Below are 22672 nucleotides of genomic sequence, written 5' to 3'. Positions count from 1 at the left end.
TTTTTACAAAGGGCCAGTTTACTGTCCTTCAGACTTTAGGAGGGCCGGACTGTGGCCATTGGGAATAGAAAATGTCCCAGCATCAGTTGGAGTAAAAATGCCTTATCTTTGGTGTCAGTGAAAAGAATTGTGCCCCATCGTTGGTGTCATTGGCAGGAGTTGTGCCCCATCATTGGTGTCATTGATGAGAATGGTCCTTTCATTCTTGGTGTCATTGGGAGGAATGGTCCTCCATTCTTGGTGTCCATGGGCCCCATTGTTGGTGTCATTAGGAAGAACTATGCCCCTGTGTTGATGTCAGTGAATTAAATACTGCCCAAGGGACCCTATAAAAGCAAGCAAAAGGCTGCAGTTTGGAGACCACTGATTTAGAACATTGGTATTAACAATTTTTTTTTCAACTGAATATTTTGTTGTAGGAGTTTGTTGAGAGGTCACATCTTTAACCGGTTGCCGACCGCCGCAAGTACATATACTGCGGCGGTCAGCCCCGGCCAGGCAAAGTGACGTACCGGTACGTCACTAGCCTGTCACTAGCTTGTGAGCCAATAGCGGGCGAGCGCACGCCCGCGGAGGCGTGCGCCGGCCCCGGCTCGTTCCCTAACAAGTCAGTGCGTGTGACCGGCGGACCCGATGTCAGCCGGTCACTCGCGATCCTTCGCCGTGAAGGGAGAAAGGCAGGCGGCTAATGTAAACAAAGCCGCCTGTCATTCTCCCCTGTGTAAAAATGGAGATCACACGGTTCTACTATGTAGGACCATTGATCTCTGTTCTTACACCAGTAGCCATGTCCAATCACAGTTAGAAACACGCTCCTAGGGACATACTTAACCCCTCCTTCCCCAATAAAGTTAACCCCTTCCCTGCCAGTGTCATTTTTACAGTAACAGTGCATATATATAGCACTGATTACTGTAGTAATGTCACTGGTACCCCCAAAAGTGTCAAAAATGTCAGTCAAGGGTCCGATCTGTCCACCGCAATGTCGCAGTCCTGCAAAAAAAAAATCGCAGATCGCCGCCATTACTCATTAAAAAAAAAAAACAACAAAAATGACAAAAATCTTTCCCTTAGTTAGTAAACGCAATTACTTTTGCGCAAACCAATCAAAATACGCTTATTGTGATTTTTTTTTTTTACCAAGCATATGTAGCAGAAAACAAATTGGCCAAAAATGGTAAAAAATTTTGATTTTTACATTTTTTGGGGGGGAATTTCATATAAAAAAATGTGAAAAATATTGTTATTTTTGCAAAATTGTCACTCTTTTTTTGTTTATAGCGCATGATCAAAAAATAGCACAGGTGATCAAATACCACCAAAAGAAAGCTCTGTTTGTGGTAAAAAAAGGACGTAAAATTTGTTTAGGTACAGCGTTGCACGACCACGCAATTGTCCGTTAAAGTCACGCAGTGCCGAATTGCAAAATAGGCCCTGGTCAGGAAGGGGGTAAAATCTTCCGGGGCTTAAGTGGTTAAGATCCCATAATGTGCTATATGTTCTGATATAATTACTGAATGCAGTTGCATATATACCTGCTTTAGTTATCTCAGCAATCATGGCACATTACTTAAAGGTACAAACAGTAGAGAGAGCGCAGGTTAGAAGACAGCTGAGTCCAGGAGCCCATACTTTTTAGGGGGTTTGCCAGGGATCTGCATCCTGTGCAAAGTCCCAATAACTTCTGCATCTTCCACCTTACTTCATCCCTAAGAGGAAGCTGAAACAGATAGTCTACATCTTTGTTGTGGCTTTGTCCTTCAAACATTAATCCTGACCTTCTTCCCAAGATGCCCCACATGGTCAGGGCTGGCACTACTTAAGGTTTTATTTATTTTATTTTTAGGTACTTACAGTATATAGCACCATCATTTTATGAAGCACTTTGCATATTTATTATACATTCAGTATAATCAGTCCCTACCCTTAAGGAGCTTACAATCTAAGGTCCCTAACTCACATTCATACATACACATACTAGGGCCGATTTAGACAGGAGTCGATTATCCTACTTTCATGTCTTTGGAGTGTGGGAGGAAACCTGACTACTCGAAAGGAAACCCATGCAGGCACAGGAAGAACATGCAAACTACAAGCAGGTAGTGTCATGGTTGGGACTTGAACTGATGACTCTAGTGCTTCTAGGCAGAAGTGCTACCCACTTAGCCACTGTGCTAACCCAGCTCACTACTACTTTGAGGCTTCTAGTGCCTATCTGGGCAAACTACACTGCCTAATCACTACAAGGGGTCCCTGAATCTACTCACAAAACTATTGCAACAGTTTGTGGCCAAACTAAGGAACTACACTGGGCATCCCAGTGTCCCAACACTAAATCTACAGTTCCCTATGTGATAAGTCTAAGAGCTGAAGAAGTCCTTCACAATTGGAAGACTGCAGGACCACGGTCAAATGAGATTCAATAAGCCACATTACATTTTTATGCCACTGCATCCTTTGTGATATGAGTGACTTTTTTTCCAATGTTTTATCCTGATGGCTAATTGTTTTTTTTTTTTCACTTTCAGTGTATGTGGCAATGCAAAACAAATGGGGGATTTGATGAGGTGTAATGTTTGCTTTCTGCATCCCGGCAGACAAACATCCAGGCTTGCTATCACAAACTGTGGCCATGTGCTGTGTGAAGCCTGCCTACAAAAAGGTAATGTAAATCGGGATAGTGAACATAATATAAATATGAACATACTGTAATGTAGCGCTACCCCCTAGAGCAGTGGTGTCCAAACTTTTTTCAAAGAGGGCCAGATTTGATGAAGTGAACATGCGTTAGGGCCAACCATTTTGCCTGACATTTGAACCATTAAAATTAAATATAAACACACACATATATATGTATATACATACATACATACACACACACACACACACACATACATACACACACACACACACACACACACACACACACACACACACACACACACACACACACACACACACACACATATATATGTATATACATACATACACACACATACATACATACATACATACACACACACACACACACACACACACACACACATATATATATATATATATATATATATATATATATATATATATATATATATATATACATATATATATATATATATATAGATAGATATATATATATCTATATAGCAAATAATAAGCATCAGTACTTTATGAATAAAATCCCACTTACAGAAACAGGCAGTAGGATTGTAGAAGTGACACCTCCTTGGTCAGCTCCATACATATATACACACACATACGCACGCATACACACACATGCATGCATACATACATACACACACATACATATACACACACATATATCACACTTACAGAAACAGGCAGTAGGATTGTAGAAGTGACATCTCCTCGGTCAGCTCCACAAGATCCTCGGTTGGCTTCTACAGGTGGCTGCGTGCAGTGAAGGCGAGAAGGCATGCAATTTTCAAATTCATTCTGCACTCCCGCGCAGTTGTGGGCGGCGCCGGGCAGATAGAGCCGAGCGGGGGGGGGGGGCGGAGCGGGACTCGGGAGCAGCCGAGCTACCGAGAGAGGCCAGAAGCCCCGCCCCTGAGCTTTTGCATTGGCATTGGGGCGGGGATGTGAGGAGTCTCAGTGAGAAATTCATTGACAAAAGTCAGCAGTGTCTCAGGGGGCTGTATAAAACTAAAGGACGGGCCGCAACTGGCCCGCGGGCCGGACTTTGAACATTACTGCCCTAGAGGGACGCTAGGTTTTGGGTCCCCCTAATCCTGCACAGCTAGGCAACATACATTTATCAACTTGCATTCATAGACAGAAAACCAGTCCTTTGGGCTTATGTTTATGTTTTATTGAGGAAATATAAACTTAGATGGGGATAAGGGGTTATGGGATGCCCAAACTGAGTTTAGCAACACTTTGGAGTACAACTTGCAGCAAAACGGATCCTAGACTTCTCTCCCTCTGGAATAATCTCAGTCCCTAATGGATCAGTAGCAAGTATCTTCTCACAGGAGCTCTATGTCCCCCTTAGTCTAAATAGCAAAGTCTCAACTGTATTTAGGAGCTCTGTATACCCTTAGTAGAAAATAGCCTTCTGCCTGAGGATTAGTCAAACTCCCATCAATATTCAGATCCCTGCCTCTGTACCTCCACCCACTAGCTTCTAGAAGTTTCTGGAAACTTCCAGAACCAGGGGGAGGCAACAGTGGCCTGACCTGCAGAGCCCTTCAGCCTGACCTGAGCTTGATCCCCACAGACATGTTCACTTTAGTTATTTGTGAACCAAACCTAAGCTACTTACAACTAACCTATTTAGACTATGTACACAATGGGGTGCTACAGTATTATAAACGGTCATTATGATGAGCATAGGATTCTAAGCTACTATTGGCTAAGCAGGAATCAATCTATTCTGTTGACTTCACTTATGTGAAGTCAACAGAATAGATTGATTCCTACTTAGACAATAGTAGCTTAGAATCCTATGCTCATATTGACCGATAATGACTTCACTTATTCTGTTGACATTCATTAATGTGCTAAGTTAATTACTCTAACACTAATGAACGTGTCACTGTCCCCCTAGTGCCTTTTTTCACTTGGCCGCACTGACACTGAGTTTTTATCTGTGTTTAAAGAATTTTAATGAATATACGCTTAATCATTTTTTTTTTTTTTTAATATGTAGGTAAAAAGGAAGAATGCGGTGTGTGCAGATTACATTGCCAAACAATATTTCTTTCTAATGAGGTAAATTATGATATGGAATTATTGTTTTCGGTATATGGTATGATGTTATTAATACATCAAATCCATAAAATTTCCCTCTTCATCCGGAGGTCCTCAGTGTTTTTCTTTTTTTTTTTTACTACTTACCTTTTATGTAAGCTTCAAAGGAGAAGTATGGTCAAAGTTTTTTTTTTTTTTTTGGCTATACCCTTCTTGTGGGTACCAGTAGTAGAATTGCATTTTTTACTCCTGTGACCCACAGGCAGCTGACGGGGCAAAGCTGAACCAGGCTCTTGAAGGATCCTGAAAGATGGAGAGCGCTTCTGGTTACAGCCATAACCAGAAGCGCTCTCTCCATCTTTCAGTTCTCCTACCAATCAGACTCTGCACCCAGGAGTCCCCAACAGAGCTGCTGAGGTTGCATACAGGCTTTCCATTCACTGGTCATCCGGGCAGGCGGGCACCCTGTCTCTCTTTGTTTGCCATCTTGAAGGATCCTGACAATATTGTTGGTGCCCAACCCATTGCCTGATTGACAGCTGGCCCCACCTTTCAGCACCCAAGTGAGAGCCAGAGCCAGCTGTGCCCAGCCCCTCCCCGGCACTCCAGTGAGCACAGGAGGAGCAATGTGGAGAGCAGTAACTGACAGTCACTGCTCTCTGATCTGAGCAGACTGAGAACTGAGCGATCAGCAGTCATGTAATCGCTCAGGTCTTAGAGTCGCAGTATCATCCATATGCTACAACATGGATGTTTTTTTTTTTTTTTGTTAAGCCCATATGTCTCCTGTCACTTTACTTGCTGGGCCATCTTTCTCTTCAGTCTTCTCCCGGAGGTGGGTGGTTCTCAATAATCCAAAGAGCAGCTCTGACATATTGATGTCAGGGGTGGGGTGCATTGTGCATTATTAGACAGTGCATGCTGTGTTTGGGCATATCTCAGTCCCAAGTTTTCCAAGATGATAACGATAGACATCATTTAACTCCAAAGACAAGGGACATCTCGTTATGAAGAAGAGGTACTGCTTTGGACAGATCTGGATTAAGGGCTAATTCCTACCACTATCCCCGCATTCAGTGTGCTTTTGCACATACGCACTGACATGCATTTTTTTTTTTTATTTGAAAAGTATTTTTAAACCCTTCATCCTTTTTTGATGTTGCTCTCCCCTGCCTCCCCCCCATAAAAAAATTTTCCCCAAAGTTTAGGTTCTGGGATTTCTGCGTCACTCATCCCAAAAGGAAGATCGTGGGCTCTCGTAAATGCGCAGAAACTGCGTGTATGTCTGCCAGTGGTGTGTCTACGCAAGCAATAGGGGTCCGTCACATGCGCAGACACACGACAGGAGTCTGCCAGGTCCCGTAGTCTGGCATAAATCTCTGTAGTATGTCTGCTACATGCTATGAGCTGGAAATTAATTCAAGATGGCAGCAACAGAGATAAGACGCATAGGGAGAACTTTCCATACAAGCAAGGCAACACTAGATTCCATTGTATGTTTTTTTTTGTCCTTTACACATTTTTAACATTTAAAAATATTATTTTTGACAGTAAGGGTGGAGTTCCAATCAGCGACATACCAGTACATTGCTAGAATGGAATGGTAATATCTCAATCATCGTTGTGATTGCAGCAACGATCAAGATATAATTTTTTTTGGGCCGACAATTCCCTTCAATATAAAAAGTAATCCTGGCAGCTAAGAAGCCATTGGATTACTTTTACATAGGCAGAAGAGGGTCTCAACCCCCTCCTGCGCCGCCTTTACTTGTCTCTCCCATTCGATCGGGGAGCCCGGTAGAGAAGCGACCAGAGGCATCCAACTCTGGGCACACAGTGAGAGGAACGGATGTTGTTCCTCCACTGTGTGACATCAGAAACAGGAAGTGACAAGGATTTCATCACTTCCTGTTTCTGTTCTTGTTTCCTGTCCGGTGTAACGTGAGAAAACCATACCTTGTGAAAATTCCATACCCACGTCACTTCCTGTCAGAAACGTAATGGAACAGCTGAGCAGCGTAGCTGTGCGCATGCTCACAGCTCCGGATACGTCATTGAACAGCTGAGGAGCTTACAAGTGCGCATGCTCGAAGGGTATGGAATTTTGACGGTAGTGTGTGTAATGTTACACCGCATCAGCTGTTGCGGCGGTTACATTAAAGGTTACATTAAAACAGCTCGGCTGCAACATGAGTCATCTCCGCTCCTATCCCTGTCACTTCCCTGATCTTGGCTACTAAATGTAAAAGCGGCGGTGGGTCTATGAAATCGAAATGACAGATCTCGGCTCCGTGATTTATATTTTCATAGACCCGCCGCCGCTTTTAAATTTAGTAGCCGAGATCAGGGAAGTGACAGGGGTAGGATCAGAGATGACTCCTATTGCAGCCGAGCTGTTTTAATGTAACCTTTAATGTAACCGCCGCAACAGCTGATGCGGTGTAACGTTACACACACTACCGTCAAAATTCCATACCCTCCGAGCATGCGCATTAGTAAGCTCCTCAGCTGTTCAATGACGTAGGTGCACCGGAAGTGACAAGGGTATGGAATTTTTACGGGTATGGTTTTTTCACGGAACACCGGTTCCTGTGACACAGAGAGAGGAGCTGATGTTGTGACATCATAAACCAGAAGTGACAAGGATTTTGTCACTTTGTTTCGGTCCCATGTAAACAAGCCGTTACTGGTTTGAACAAGCATTTGATCAAACCAATCTTGGTTTGATTAGGTGCTCTTTTAATGAGGTGCAGACTTGCACTAGTTTCTGTTTCACTTTGAAATAGAAACTGGGGCAGGTGGCACAGATAGATCTCTCTGCTCTGTTAATCTGGTGCACCCCACATTGCAATGGTGCAGGAAGCTTATTTAATTCCCTGGAATGCATTTATTTGAAAGCAAATGGCATTTTATTTAGTATTATCGTTTATTGATAAACCATTAGATATTATCATAGAGCAGGCTGAAATTTTTTAGCCTTTTCTGCTGGTAGAAATATATACAATAGCAATCACTCATTTGTTGTCTAGAGCAGTGTTTCTCAACTTTTTTTTTTAGTCACGGCACCCTTTGAAACTTTGCAAATTCTCAAGTCACCCCAGTCTAAAATAGGCCCCCCCCTTTGGCATCAGAGTCCCTCATTACTTTAGGAGCCTCACAATTCACATCAGAGTCCTCATTATTCCCCCCTTCCACTTTCACATCAGAGTCCTTAGCCCCCGCCCCCTTCACATCAGAGTCCTCAATCCACCCCCTTTCATATCAGAGTGCCCAATCCACCCCCTTTTATATTGAAGTTCTCAGTCCCCCTCACCCCTTCACATAAATGTTCTCAGTCCCCCCCCCCCTTTCACATCAGAGTTCTTAGACACCAACCTCCGCCTGGCTGCCTTTCACATTAGAGTTCTCAGTCTCCCCCCCCCCCTTTCACATTAAAATCCTCAGTCTACCCCTTTTCACATCAGAGTCCTCAGTCCACTCCCTTTCACATTAAAATTCTCAGTCCCCCTCTCCCCTCACCCCTTCACATGATTATTATCAGTCCCAACCCCCTGCCTCTCTCACATTACATTTCTCAGTGCCCCCTTTCACATCAGAGTCCTCAGTCTACCCCCTTTACATCAAAATCTTAAGTCCCTCTTCCACCCTTGCACATCAGAGTCCTCCAAACCCACTCCCCCCCCCCCCCATCCTTCACATCTCCTACCTTCCAGTCTTCATCACATCCCGGCTGTGTCAGCATGTGGCAGTGGGTGAAAGGCAGAGAAGGTCTAGACCATGGGTGTCCAACCTTTTGGCCTCTCTGGGCCACATTGAGTGTAGAGAAATTTTCTCGGGCCGCATATAAAATATATACTATAGTTAAGGCATGTAATAAAATGCCGCCGCGCCCCCCCCGCACTAATTTAACACAACTAGAGGATGATCAAAATAAATGGAATCAGTATACAGAGGTTTACTTTTTCTGAGAGACAATAAAGGAACACTCTAACCACTATGACCACTTCAGTGATTTGAAGTGGTCATGGTGGTAGGAGTCAGAAACACTGCACTTGCTCACCTCCCCCCCTCTTCTCAGGCTCTGCCTACCGTTAGTTGGAAGCCACTTTGGCCATGCCCCCGACCCGACTTCCTTCTTCCCCAGCAAAAAAAAAAATTGTCAGGGGGCAGTGGGCCGCATGCGGCCCTCGGGCCGCAGGTTGGACATGCCTGGTCTAGACAGAGGCAGACTTCCATTACCTTCTAACAGCTGGGGCTGCTTTAAATGCCACCCCCCCCCCCCTGGATTACTTTTGCACCATCTAAAAGCATGACGCTGGGCAAAAATAGGGTTGAGAAACAATGGCCTAGGATTTATTTTTGCAAGCTTGGTTAATGTGCTTCTGCATCTTCTATAAAAATGTAACAGAATGATCATGATGCCCATTTCCACCTTCACAGACAAACCCGGATATCAAAATGCTTTTTATGGACATTAAGGTGCTTTGCAGCAACTACTCTAAGGAGTTCACACAGGTAAGTTGGCTTTCTCAAATCAGTTCATATCAGTTATTTAAATATACTTAATATTGGTATCCGAAACCACTGGAATGCACGCGTGTATCTATAACCAAAACCTTTTTTTCACGTTTTGGATTGATTAGGGAAAAATTAGAACCACTGTCTGGTTTTACTGTTATCTGAGGCTCTGTTAGGGAGATTTCCCCTCACTTTCTGTTCTTTCTTTTACCAGACAGGAAGTGAGGGAAAATCTGCAACAGGGAAACAGACAACAATTAAAAGCTGGAAGGGGTTCTAGCATTCCGAGTCTTAACATAAAGCCCAACTCAAATAAAAATATAAAGCCCAAGGCAAATAAAAATATTATCACTTGCAGTGGGACTGTGCCCACACTGCAAAGGTTAATTGCTTGTTGATGCTTAGAGAAACAATAAGGCCCCTTTAACACAGGCGGACTGATCGGGTCCACCTGTGAGTTTTTTTTTTTTTTAGGCGGACCCAAACGGACCCTCCATGCCCTCTATAGAGCATCCAATTCGATCCTATCCGCTAAAAACAGACCTATGGTGATCTGTTCCCCATCCGTCTAGCAGATCGGATCAGATGGCCATAGGATGTAAACGGACAGGCAGTCCGTTTACATCCCACTGCCAATAGAGGACAGTGGGATGTGTCTGCTTATGCAGCGCGGACATGGACCAGCCATCCACATGCTCAGCTGGGATCAATGGAAAGATTCCCCGCTGAGCTGACAGGGTCTGCCCCATGTAAAAGGTCCTAAAAGGAGATATACTTAAAGCGGAGTTCCAGCCTTTTCTGTGTTTATTAAAAGTCAGCAGCTACACAAAGTTTAGCTGCTGACTTTTAATAAGCATGCACTCACCTGTCCCACGGTCCAGCCATGCGGCCGCCCGAAGCCTCGATCCTCTCCCTCTGGTCCCGGCGGCGCCGGCATCATTGATGTGGGCACCCGGCTGTGACAGTTTGCGGCTTCACAGCCGGGTACCCACTGCGCATGCGCGAGTCGCGCTGCGCATCTTGATTGGCCGGCAATCTTCTGGGACCTCTGACATGTCCCAGAAGATTGCAGGGAGGGAGGGGGAGAGGAGAACTTCCGTTCAGGGCGCCGCGGCGCTCCGAGCGGAAGTGGGAGCGGGTACCTGTCAAAACTAGGTACCCGCTCCCCCCCCAAAAAAATGACATGCCAGATGTGGCATGTCAGGGGGTTAGAACTACCTAAAGCGGAAGTTCCATTTTTGGGTGGAACTCCGCTTTAAAGTGGAAGTAAACCCTCTTATCGTTTTCAGCCAAGAAAGCGGTCATCCTAGCCTCTGTTTAATCTTCAACTGCCATGATGCTGCACATGTGATCAGTTATGACACCAGCCATTGGATGGTTTGACAGTTTGGTTGAGAGCACAACCACTGTGACAGTTACATTACTAGCACTTGCATGGAATGTAACTTTTTTTGAAACTGTTACATTGGATTTACTTATGCTTTAACTGATCCTCTGGTCCCTGCAGCATCTGCTCTCTCACACTTCACCAGTTTAGGGTCTTGAGGTCATCAAGAATACAGCAGGGTCCATAGCCCTGCTCTGGATGTGACTATGCCAAGGGACAGTCCCCTGCTGGATCATGAGGGTGCGATGCATGCTGGGGAAGCAGAAGATCAGGTATTTAAAACTGTTTCTCCTCTCCCCTAGAAAAAAGAAACCATTAACCCTTGCGTCATACACATTGCCCGACTGCAAAGGATATTTTTTTATTTGCTCAGAGTAGGGCTTTAAAAAAAGCATTTTTACCTTTTGTCTGTATTGCTGTTCCAGAGCTTCCTTCACTTCTTGTCACTGTCACAACCCTGTCACTGTCTGCTAAAAGGTTGTCCCCAGGACAGTGGGTATGAGAAAATCTCTCAAAGGGCCCGTTCACACAATATGTCTGCAGAAACACATGCAATACTGCTATGCATGTTAAGTGTGCTGTTCAGATGGGTGTCATGCATTCTAAATGGCACACAATGGATGGTCCGCTCTCAGCTGATGTCACAGAGCCTCCAGGCTCTGGAAGAATCCCGACCATATTGTCAGGATCCACCCAGCTTCCTGATTGACAGCTGGCTCCACCTCTCAGCCTGCAGCTAAGAGGCAGAGCAAGCCGTGCACATCCCCTCTTCTGCACGGCGCTCCAGTGAGCACTGACAGTCACTTCTCTCTGTTCTGAGCAGACCGGTCACATGATCGCTCAGTTCTCAGTCTTGGAGCCGACGTGGGACTGATGCTGCAGCATAGAGGTGAGTATGTATGTTTATTTTTTTAAAACCCCAAACTTCTTTAAATCTATGAACAATGATAAAAGGAGTATAAAAGTGGGATGCTGGAATTTGGTCTCTTTATGACAGGGCCTTGGCCAGGGGAATCCGTGCAATATTTTTTTCAGTTTGTAACATAAATATTAATTTGCAGGTTTTAGAGTTTCAGGATAGCCATAGACGCAGATTACTAGCACATTACAAAGGAAAGGTAAGTCCCTGCACAGGCTGTATAACAGACAATGTTAGGGTGATTGGTGTCTCTAGCAATGAAATAATAAACAACGTAATTATTATATTTTAGGCTTCTGCATTTAGTGCTAAATGCTAAAATAGGTGCAGAAACCACCCCCCCCCCTCCCGGATGAACAGCATCAATTGGTGGGTGTGGCCAAATTTCAGTGGGAGGGCAATAAATACCAGGAGTGCATTCTGTACAGAGTGCAGGATTCAGATTTGTGCTATGTATGGAGTGCAGAGTTCAGGAGTGTGCTACATACAGAGTGCAGAGTTCAGGGGTGCACTGTGTACAGAGTGCAGAGTTCAGGGGTGCGTTACATACAGAGAGCAGGGTTTAGGGGTGCATTACATTCAGAGTAAAGAGTTTAGCTCTCTTCCACCACTCCTTTCCTCTACATTTACATCCCCCATCCACCTCTCCTCAGCTCCGACCTCTGTACACACTCCCCCCCCCCCCCTACTGCCGTCATTTTCTCCGCACTCCCCTTAAAAGCTCCACCATCCTCCACATATCTTACCGTTGCTGCTGTATTAATCTGAACCACCCAGGCCAGCTCTAGCAACTCCTCGCAAACTCTAGGCCGCGCTACCTCTCTGCAGTGCGATCATCCCGCCCATGATCGTACTGCACTCAGGGCACCTGCATTTTCCTTGTCACCATCCTTCACTCAGTGGGAGTTGCTGGTAGAAAAGTTGTCACTTGTATACATAGCTTCAATGTTGACAAGTGAGAGTGGTGCGCAGGGAGTAGGGCCAGAAATGGAGGTAGCGGAACAGAGTTCTGCCAAGCTCCAGCTGAAAAACAGGCCCTAGTATCATGCAAATGTAAATGTATGGAGCCAACCTGTATACTATTACCCTTTTTGTTATATGTTTCTAGACTAAAACTGCTGTAACCTTTTTTTCTACTTTTGTATTAATATTATTTGAGAACTTGGGTGAAGTATTCTGTATTCTAGAAACAAAGGGTAAAGGAAATGACTACTGTAAATATAGGTCCATTATAATGTGGCCCATAATTATTTACTAGTTTATTCACTAGTGGTTTTCTTTAGTAAAACTGACCTTTACCTAGCAAAAGCTCATCCTCTTTCTTCCCTCAGGCTCAAACACATTTGCAGCCTATTTTTCTTTCCAGGGAGCTGGTAACTTTTTTCTTTTTGACAGGTACCTGCTCCTACTTCCTCAATCCTTGCCTAGGGGAGAACAAGGTCTGTTTGACCTGCCATTTCCACCTGCAGGTGGCTGCAGGATCAGTCTTATTGCACTGTCGTGCCTCACATATGTGAAGTGGGGAACCAGCTGTGAGGCATCAGGAAGTGACAGCCGGCTCCCATATCCAAGCAAAGAATCATCTGGGTGAAGGACATCACTGGACTCCATGGTGGCATGGTCTAGGATCAGGCTTGGAGGCCAGTGGCTATACCAGTAGAGGTTCACGCAGTAATCAGCTGGATTAATGAAGAAACAGATCACCGTAGTGGAAGACCTGGGCTCACCCAAGGCATGGGGTCTACGCACTTGCTGGTCTTCACCAGAGCTCCTAAGGGTGGCGATGGGTTTTGCTGCATGCTAATGCCAGGTTGCAGTCCTCCGGATTGCCTTACTTGGTAGAGAGCAAGCAGGGGTCAGGTAGCAGATAGGGAAGAAGCAGAAGCGTAGTTGATGAACAAGCCAAAGTTAGTAACGAGTAGTAGCTGGCTTGGATCAGGTGGAAGCGTAGTTGATGAACAAGCCAAGGTTAGTAATGAGTAGTAGCTGGCTTGGATAGAGTAGAAATGTAGCTGATAAACAAGCCAAGGTCTGTAACAATTAGTAGCTGGCTTGGATCAGGTAGAAGCATAGTCAATTGACAAGCCAAAAGGCTGGTAACGAGTAGTAGATGGCTTGTATCAGGTGGAAATATAGTCGATGAACAAGCGAGGTTGGAAATGAGTTGTAGCTGGCTGGAATCAGGCAGAAGAGTAGTCAATGAACAGGCCAGGGCTGGTAATGAACAGCAGCAGGAACACCAGGAGCAAGATATAGGCTGGAGAGAGCATAATAATCTGGCAAACAGAACGTGCAAAGACATTGCCTTAATAGGAAATTCATGGGAGAAGCAAAAAGTTCAAGGTATGAAGCAGGAATATCCAAGGAACCAGACTGGGAGCTGTTGGCCAATTCAGGTGGCACAGTGAATAGAGCCACAGCCAGACACTACAACCTGGGTTTAGATCTAGATCCTGACACATGGGCTGGAGAGTATCTGTTTCTTTAAAGTTGGCAGCTACCATATTTTTTGCTGTTGATTTTTTCTTTTTTACAAACAAGATGAAGTTTCTCCTTAAAGAAGATTTAAAGTACAGATATACATACAGTAATGCAGACAAATTCCATTTACAGATAGGACAATACAAGATTAGCATTGTAGCAAGAGTGTGGAGTCATTTTAACCACTTTAAGACCGGAAGGATTTGCCCCCTTAATGACCAGGCTTTATTTTGCGATTCGGCACTGTGTTACTTTAACGGACAATTGCGCGGTCGCGCGACGCTGTACCCAAACAAAATGTATGCCTTTTTTTTTTTCACAAATAAAGCTTTCTTTTGGTGGTATTTGATCACCTTTGCGATTTTTATTTTTTGCGCTATAAACAAAAAAAGAGCGACAATTTTGAAAAAAAAAAAAAAAACAATATTTTTCACATTCTGCTATATGATATTTTAAAAAAAAAATGTAAAAATCTAAATGTTTTTAACATTTTAGGCCAATTTGTTTTCTGCTACATATTTTTGGTAAAAAAAATCGCAATAAGCCTATTTTGATTGGTTTGCGCAAAAGTTATCTTGTCTACTAACTACGGGAAAGATTTATGTAATTTTTAATGTTTTTTTTTTTTTACTAGTAATGGCGGGGGCTCTGCGATTTTTTTTTTTGCGGGACTGCGACATTGTGGCAGACAGATCGGACCCCTAACTGACATTTTTGGGGGGACCAGTGACATTACTACAGTAATCAGTGCTAAAAATAGGCACTGTTACTGTACTAATGTCACTGGCAGGGAAGGGGTTAACAGTATAGGTGATCAAGGCGTTAAATGTGACCCTAGGGGAGTGATTCTAAAGCCCCGTACACACGATCAGATAATCGAACGATCTGTCGTCCGTTTTTTGTGGCATGCTAGTCTGATGTGGAAAGTGAAGAGGTTATTTTCATACGAATTTTCCCGTACGACAAAATTCTACTTCAGAAGTGATGTCATGTGTTGGATTGTTTTCTATGTGTTCTTTCGTCTCTGAGCATGCCTAGTCTTGCTCTTAAGATTTTTTTCCGTCGAAATCTGTACTAATGAGACGAAAATCGTACATTGTTTTGAGGGACGACAAAAATTATATAGCCTGCACATCAGGATTTTGTCAGCCGAAAAGTCGGCGTCGGCTGTCGAAATCACCATACTAACAATCCGAAAATCGACAGATCGGTCGTCGGATGAATTTTCCCTACAGATTTTCTTATCGTGTGTACGGGCCTTTACTGTGGCTTCTGAGATGACCACAGAGACCTGCTATCCTATATAGCAGGATCACATGAGCTCTGTGATCATTTCAGGGAGAAGGACGGTTGGCTGTGTTTACAACAGCCAACCGTCCTTCTCTCCCCCGAATGATCGGGGGTGTCAGATGGCAATCGGAGCCGCATGACACCCGCATCGGCTTCCCCGCTGATGATCGGGGGCGGGAGTGCGCCATCGGTGGCGTGCGTTCACCCCCTAGCTCCTCCCAGCCGTTCGTCGTAGATCTATGTCGTTTTGCCTGTACGAGCCAGCCTGCCGCAGTAAATATACAGGAGCTGGTCGGCAACTGGTTAAGAAATCCCTGAGGTTTTGAAAGTGGACACAACAGTTAATACTCCACCATAAACCACCATCTCATCCATGCAACCTTGGCCAGCCTGCTCATGAGGAATTGCTGTCTTCCCCTTTCATTGCAACACATATAGCCAGATATTCACTAGTGATTTACATAAATAGACTTTTTAAAGCCATGTGTGATGCAAACTTTCCTTAATTATGAGGTGAACTTTAATTTACTAAAAGAATTTACCAAGGTTTTGCAAATTTAATTTATTCTTGAAGGCTAAGTTTTGTGCAAAAAACTTTTTATTTTTTAAATCAGCACAGGGGACATTACTTACAATCAATACAATATGTCCCTTCTGCTGCTGGCTGCGGATTTAGTTGAACTCTGGGGGCTTAATAGAGCCTAAGGACCTGTCATATGCACTGATAGAGAGTCCCAACTATGCCCGCCTGCCCTTTATGCCCATTTCCTCCATTTGTAGAAGCTGTACCATAGCTTCCATTAATAAAATGTGATCCATAAATGGAGACTGGGCAGATGAAAGATCAACCTCCTCTATTCATAAAGTGTTTTTTTTGTTTTTAACAAAATGTCTCCTTAAAATTCCTTTGTAAAACAAAGCAAAACATGCACGTTAATGTACAATTTAAAGATTCAGTTTAATGTGTAAATCTGTAAACATTTTTAGATAGCAAAATTGGAAGAAACAGTGAAAGAATTGACCCAACAATTGCAGAAGTAAGTTGTTTTTTTTTACCTGTTCTTATTTTGAAGGTAGCTTCATTTAAAGTTCTGTGCATGGTTACATTTAATTTTAGGTACATTTAAAGAGGATGCTAGATTCTGTTAAAAAAAAAAAAAAAATTCAAGTATGTATTCCTAAATCCTTAATAAATCCAAAAACAAAAATGGAACAGATTATCAATCCCCCCGATGTGGTGGCTGCCTTTATTTTTTGGATTTTTTTTTTTCTCGTTATTTTCATCAGGTGATCGGGCCAGTAACACTTCAGTGTCTCCACTCTGGATGGAGGAGTAACAGAGACACCTTTGGGCAGCAGATTTTTTTCAATCAAAATTTCTCCTAATATTTTGTTTGTAGGACTAAGCAACATATCCACTTTAATGTACAATGTATACTCAGTATGGGGAGGAGGGGAGTGCTTGATGGGTTAGAAGATTTACATGGACTTGGCTAACAAATTAAAGCATAACTACATATAATTCTTTTTGCACAGTTTATTCCCTTTTAGGATAAAGGTTTTACACATTAAGGAAAAAAAAAAACCTGACCATTGTAAGCACTAGGGATCGACCGATTATCGGCAACACCGATATATCGGGGCCGATATGCACTTTCCCTGATATATCGGAATCGGCCTTTGGATTTACCGATATTGCCGATATTTAGGGAAAGTGCTTGTACCGAGGTGATGCCTGCATCACCCCGGTACCGGTATCCATAGCCGACGGTCAGCTGACTTGTATTTGGAGAGAAATTTCAGGAAAAAATCTTAAATTTAAAATAAACAGCTTTGAACTCAGAACATTTTTTTTTTTTTTAAATCAAATGATATCTCACCAGTGCCCATGAATGCATCCTTATCAGCAGTGTCCAACAATGCATCCTTATCAGCAGTGTCCAACAATGCATCCTTATCAGCAGTGTCCATAAATGCAGCCCACCAGCAGTGTCCATATATGCAGCCCACCAGCAGTGTCCATAAATGCAGCCCACCAGCAGTGTCCATGTATGCAGCCCACCAGCAGTGTCCATATATGCAGCCCACCAGCAGTGTCCATGTATGCAGCCCACCAGCAGTGTCCATGTATGCAGCCCAACAGCAGTGTCCATAAATGCAGCCCAACAGCAGTGTCCATAAATGCAGCCCACCAGCAGTGTCCATATATGCAGCCCACCAGCAGTGTCCATGTATGCAGCCCACCAGCAGTGTCCATGTATGCAGCCCACCAGCAGTGTCCATATATGCAGCCCACCAGCAGTGTCCATGTATGCAGCCCACCAGCAGTGTCCATGTATGCAGCCCACCAGCAGTGTCCATAAATGCAGCCCAACAGCAGTGTCCATAAATGCAGCCCACCAGCAGTGTCCATATATGCAGCCCACCAGCAGTGTCCATGTATGCAGCCCACCAGCAGTGTCCATGTATGCAGCCCACCAGCAGTGTCCATAAATGCAGCCCAACAGCAGTGTCCATAAATGCAGCCCACCAGCAGTGTCCATATATGCAGCCCACCAGCAGTGTCCATAAATGCAGCCCACCAGCAGTGTCCATATATGCAGCCTCGCAAGCGCAATGTCCAAATATGCAGCCTCGTAAGCGCCATTGGAACTGACCAAATTTGTTTTAAAAAAGGGCGGGAAGCAGCGCCGAGAACAGAAGGGGCGGGCCGGGCCGAGGAGAAGGAAGGACTATCTGTCATAAGAGCAGAAGGGGGCGGGAGGGGCCGAGGAGAAGGAAGAACGAGCGAGCGCAGTCATCGGAAGTCCCGCCTCTGCCGAGACGTGTGACGTCTGTCATAGGCGGGTCTTCCGATGACTGCGCTCGCTCGTTATCCCTTCTCCTCGGCCAGGCCCACCCCGCCCCCTTCTGCTCTTATGACAGCTCATCCTTCCTTCTCCTCGGCCCGGCCGGCCCCTTCTGCTCTCGGCAATGCTTCCTGGCCGTTTTTTTTTTTTAATATCGGCGTATAACAAGCACTGCTGCTTTTTCCTCCATTTTTAGGAGGAAAAAGTGCGTGTTATACGCCGATAAATACGGTACATTTATGATTTTGGATGTAACATGACAAAATGTGGAAAATTTCTAGGGGTATGAATACTTTTTCAAGGCTCTCTTGCTTTGATTTCTGCTTTAGCATAAAGTAATGATTTTCTTTTCCTTAATTATAGCGTAAGATCTTCTCAGTCATATAATCAGTTGCCACCTTCCAGTTCAATATTGAATTATGGTCCCGGTAAGTAAATTTGACCAAACAGAACAATGCGCAGTTTACTAACATTGTACAGTGGGGCAGCATGCCCTGCCAACTGCCAAAAAAAACAAAGGTACTACAGGTGGAAAAAAAAGTCCATATTACAGAAGATATGGTGGTGACAGTAAACTAAGATATTCCCCACAAATCTGCATGCACTGCATTATTCTTGGGACGATGAGACAGAACAATGCAGGATTGAATGAAAGATTTCAGTCCTAAATAATTACGGGGCCCTTTAAAGAGATGCCATAGAGATATCTGCTGTAGTCATTCCTGCATAAGGCTACAGTTAGATGGGCGATTAGCACACCCTGAGATTTCCAGCATCAGGAATCTGTGAATTCCTATGTCTGGAATGGCAGGTGTGTGCTAATATCTGTGGCCACTAAGCCCATATAAAACAATGACAGGCTGGAGGCAGCTGCAGCTATTCATGACTTTTCACACAGCCAGCAATTAACTGCAGTGATTGTGACTGGACAGATTTTTGGTGGTGGAAATCTCATGGTGGGCTGAAATTTGTCTGCCCTTTTTTTGGTATAAAGCAGATGAAGCCTTCAAAATCGATTTATTTAAAATGAACCACAACCTCCAGCAATTAAGTGTGAGTACATCTCAAAAAATTAGAATATCATAAAACAGTTATTTTATTTCAGTAATTCAATTCAAAAATTGAAACTCATATATTGTATAGATTAATTACACACCGAGTGATAGATTTCATAGTTACATAGTAGGTGAGGTTGAATAAAGACAATAGTCCATCTAGTTCAACCTGTGTAGGTGTGTGTGGACATATTCATTTCTCATACCCCTGAATGTTCTGATCCTTGAGATGTACATCTAAGAGTCTTTTGAAAGCCATCATACTTCCCGCAGAAACCACCTCTTGTGGTAGAGAATTCCACAATCTTGTAGCCCTAACAGTAAAGAACCCCCCTCGTTGCCTGAGGTTAAATGCTTCTCCTCCAGACACATTGTATGCCCTCGAGTCCTCATGCAATCTTTCCGACTGAATATCTTTTTTTCTATGCTGAGATCACCATTGAGATATTTATAAATTGCTATCATGTCCCCTTTCATGATTTCAAGCATTTCTCTCTTTTAATTTACAGCTAGTGAAATCCCAAAATTCAGTATCACAGAAAATTAGAATATTACATTACATATTACCAATAAAAAAAAAAAAGGATTTTTAATACAGAAATGTTGGCTTAGTGAAAAGTATGTCCATGTACAGTATATTATGCACCCAATACTTGGTTGGGGCTCCTTTTGCATGAAATACTGCATCAATCTGGCGAGGCATGGATGCGATCAGCCTGTGGCACAGCTGAGGTGTTATGAAAGCCCAGGTTGCTTTGATAGCGGCCTTCAGCTCATTTGCATTGTTGGGCCTGGTGTCTCTCATCTTTCTCTTGACAATACCCCACAGATTCTCTATGGGGGTTTTAGGTCAGGCGAGTCAAGCACAGTGATACCATAATCATGTGACCAGGTATTGATAGTTTTGGCAGTGTGGGCAGGTGCCAAGTCCTGCTGGAAAATTAAATCAGCATCTCCATAAAGCTGGTCAGCAGAGGGAAGCATGAAGTGCTCTAGAATGTCCTGGTAGAGGGCTGCGCTGACTTTGGACTTGATAAAACACAATGGGCCAACACCAGCAGATGACATGACTCCCCAAATCATCACTGAGTGTGTAAACTTCACACAGGACCTCATGCAACTTGGATTCTGTGCCTCTCCACTCTTCCTCTAAAATCTGGGTCCTTAATTTCCAAATTAAATGCAAAATGTACTTTCATCTGAAAAAAGGACTTTGGACCACTGAGCAACAGTCCAGTCCTTTTTCTCCTTAGGCTAGGTAAGACACTTCTGGCTTTTTTTATGGTTCAGGAGTGGCCTGACACAAGGAATGCGACAGTTGTAGTCCATGTCCTGGATACGTCTGTATTTGTGGTGGCTTTTGAAGCACTGACATCAGCTGCAGTCCACTCCTTGTGAATCTCCATGTAAAATAATACAATTTGCTTTTTATACTAATATTGTATGTGCTCACCTCAGTGATAACCCCATATCCTTTAAAGTCCTGCTTTTCTTTTGAGGGAGGTTTTCTCTTTCTTACAATTGTTTTGCTATGTATCTGGGATGTGGATATAGGGAGCTGTCCCTTTTGTGACTTACCTTCCTTGTGGAGGATGTCAATGACCGTCTTCTGGACAGTCAGCAGTCTTCCCTATGATTGTGTAACCTACTGAACCAGACTAAAATACAGTTTAAAGGCTCAGGAAACCTTTACAGGTGTTATGAGTTAATTAGCTGATTAGAGTGTGACACCATGAGTCTACAATATTTAACTTTTCCACAATTTTCTGAGATACTGAATTTTGGGTTTTTTACTAGCTGTAAACCATAATCCCCAAAATTAAAAAGAAAGAAATGCTTGAAATATATAACTCTGTGTGTAAAGTTTCACTTTTGTAAATTGAATTACTGAAATTAACCTTTTGATGATATTCTAATTTTCTGAGATGCACCTGTATATAATTTAAAAAAAGATTTTACCTTTCTAAAAAATAAATATTTAAAAAAGAATTAATAGATTCCAGCAGTTGCAGATTATTCCAATCTTGAGTGTTCTTGTATAAGCCAAGCTTAACCTAAACCCTTCACACCATTCAAGCCTCCCTGTTGGTCAATGAGACCACCCATGTCAATAAGGACCAAAAGAATGGCTTGAGGGGTTGAGACAAACCTGACTCTTGCAGTACAAACGTACCATTTACATACAACTTCAGTAACCTACATCTCTGGACCCAATGATCATTTGTACATGTGGCTTCTGGGTAATGAATAAGCACACCTATTAGTGTGTGAAACGCGTCTACCTTTTTATTGTTTGCTACACTGGGATGTTCCATTCATTAAACAAGGATTTTGATGGAACTTGGAGTGCGGCCATTTCTTTTATATCTAAGGTAGAGTGCGATTTTTATTATATGCATGAATTGCCCAGTACTGTGATAAGTTCACTTAAATGGCTTCTGAGGCAAGACAAGTCTTTTATGCCAAAAAAGCCTAAATGCTCCCTCTCCCATTTTCCAGGGGAAGATTATTCTATTTTCCAGGGGAAGAGTTGTCCATGTTCCCGGGGAAGAGTTGTCCATGTTCCCGGGGAAGAGTTGTCCATGTTCCCGGGGAAGAGTTGTCCATTTTCCAGGTGAAGAATTGTCCAATTTTCCAGTGGAACAGTATTGCATGTTCCAAGGGCGAGCATTCCATTTTCCAAGGGAAGAGTTGTCCATTTTCCAAGGGAAGGGTATTCCATTTTCCAAGGGAAGAGTATTCCATTTTACAGGGGAAGAGTATTCAATGTTTCAGGAGAAAAGCATTCCATTTTAAAAGGGAATAGTATTTAATTTTACAAGTGAATAGTATTCCATTTTCCAAGGGAAGAGTATTCTATTTTCCAAGGGAAGAGTATTCCATTTTCCAAGGGAAAAGCATTCCATTTTCCAAGGGAAGAGCAATCCATTTTCCAAGGGAAGAGTATTCTATTTTCCAAGGGAAGAGCATTGCATTTTCTGGGGAAAGAATATTCAATTTTCTGGGGAAAGAGCATTCTATTTTCCAAGGTAAAAGCATTAAATTTTCCAGGGGAAAGTAGTCCATTTTCCAAGGAAAGAGTACTCCATTTGCTAAGGGAAGAGTATTTCATTTTCCAAGGGAGGGGCATTACATTTTCTAGGGGAAAGTATTCCATTTCCCAATGGAAAAGTATTTAATTTTCCAAGGGAGAGCATTCCATTTTCCAGGGGAAAGTATTACATTTTTCAAGGGAAGAGTATTGCATTTTCCAAAGGAATAGTACTCCCATTTTCCAAGAGAAAAGTATTTCATTTTCCAAGGGAAGAGTATTTAATTTTTCAAAGGAAGAACAAATGGATTTTTGTAAAATCTTACCGTAAAATCCTTTTCTCTAAAGCTCATTGACAGATGCAGTCCTCTTTGATTAATATCAACTTGGGTTATACTGCCCTCTACAGGAGTAGGACTAGGCAGAAAG

General features: G+C 43.3%; 1 protein-coding gene across 2 annotated transcripts in view; it reads left to right on the top strand.

Moving 5' to 3' along the window:
- The window catches only part of RNF212 (ring finger protein 212), a 73333-nt gene that overhangs the window by 28924 nt on the left and 21737 nt on the right, over positions 1 to 22672 (top strand). The window contains exons 2-7 of one of the 2 annotated variants that reach the window (XM_082253065.1): positions 2529 to 2662; positions 4673 to 4734; positions 9154 to 9228; positions 11680 to 11736; positions 16296 to 16345; positions 18521 to 18585. In XM_082253065.1, the coding sequence (XP_082109191.1) occupies positions 2551 to 2662; positions 4673 to 4734; positions 9154 to 9228; positions 11680 to 11736; positions 16296 to 16345; positions 18521 to 18585 (421 nt within the window). In that variant the 5' untranslated portion in view covers positions 2529 to 2550. The remainder of the gene's footprint in view (positions 1 to 2528; positions 2663 to 4672; positions 4735 to 9153; positions 9229 to 11679; positions 11737 to 16295; positions 16346 to 18520; positions 18586 to 22672) is intronic. The other variant, XM_082253066.1, reaches the window with a different exon arrangement.

This window comes from Pelophylax lessonae (assembly GCF_965119305.1).
Source record: "Pelophylax lessonae genome assembly, chromosome: 4".
Taxonomy (NCBI): Eukaryota; Metazoa; Chordata; class Amphibia; order Anura; family Ranidae; genus Pelophylax; species Pelophylax lessonae.
This window is presented reverse-complemented; position numbering and strand designations above follow the sequence as displayed.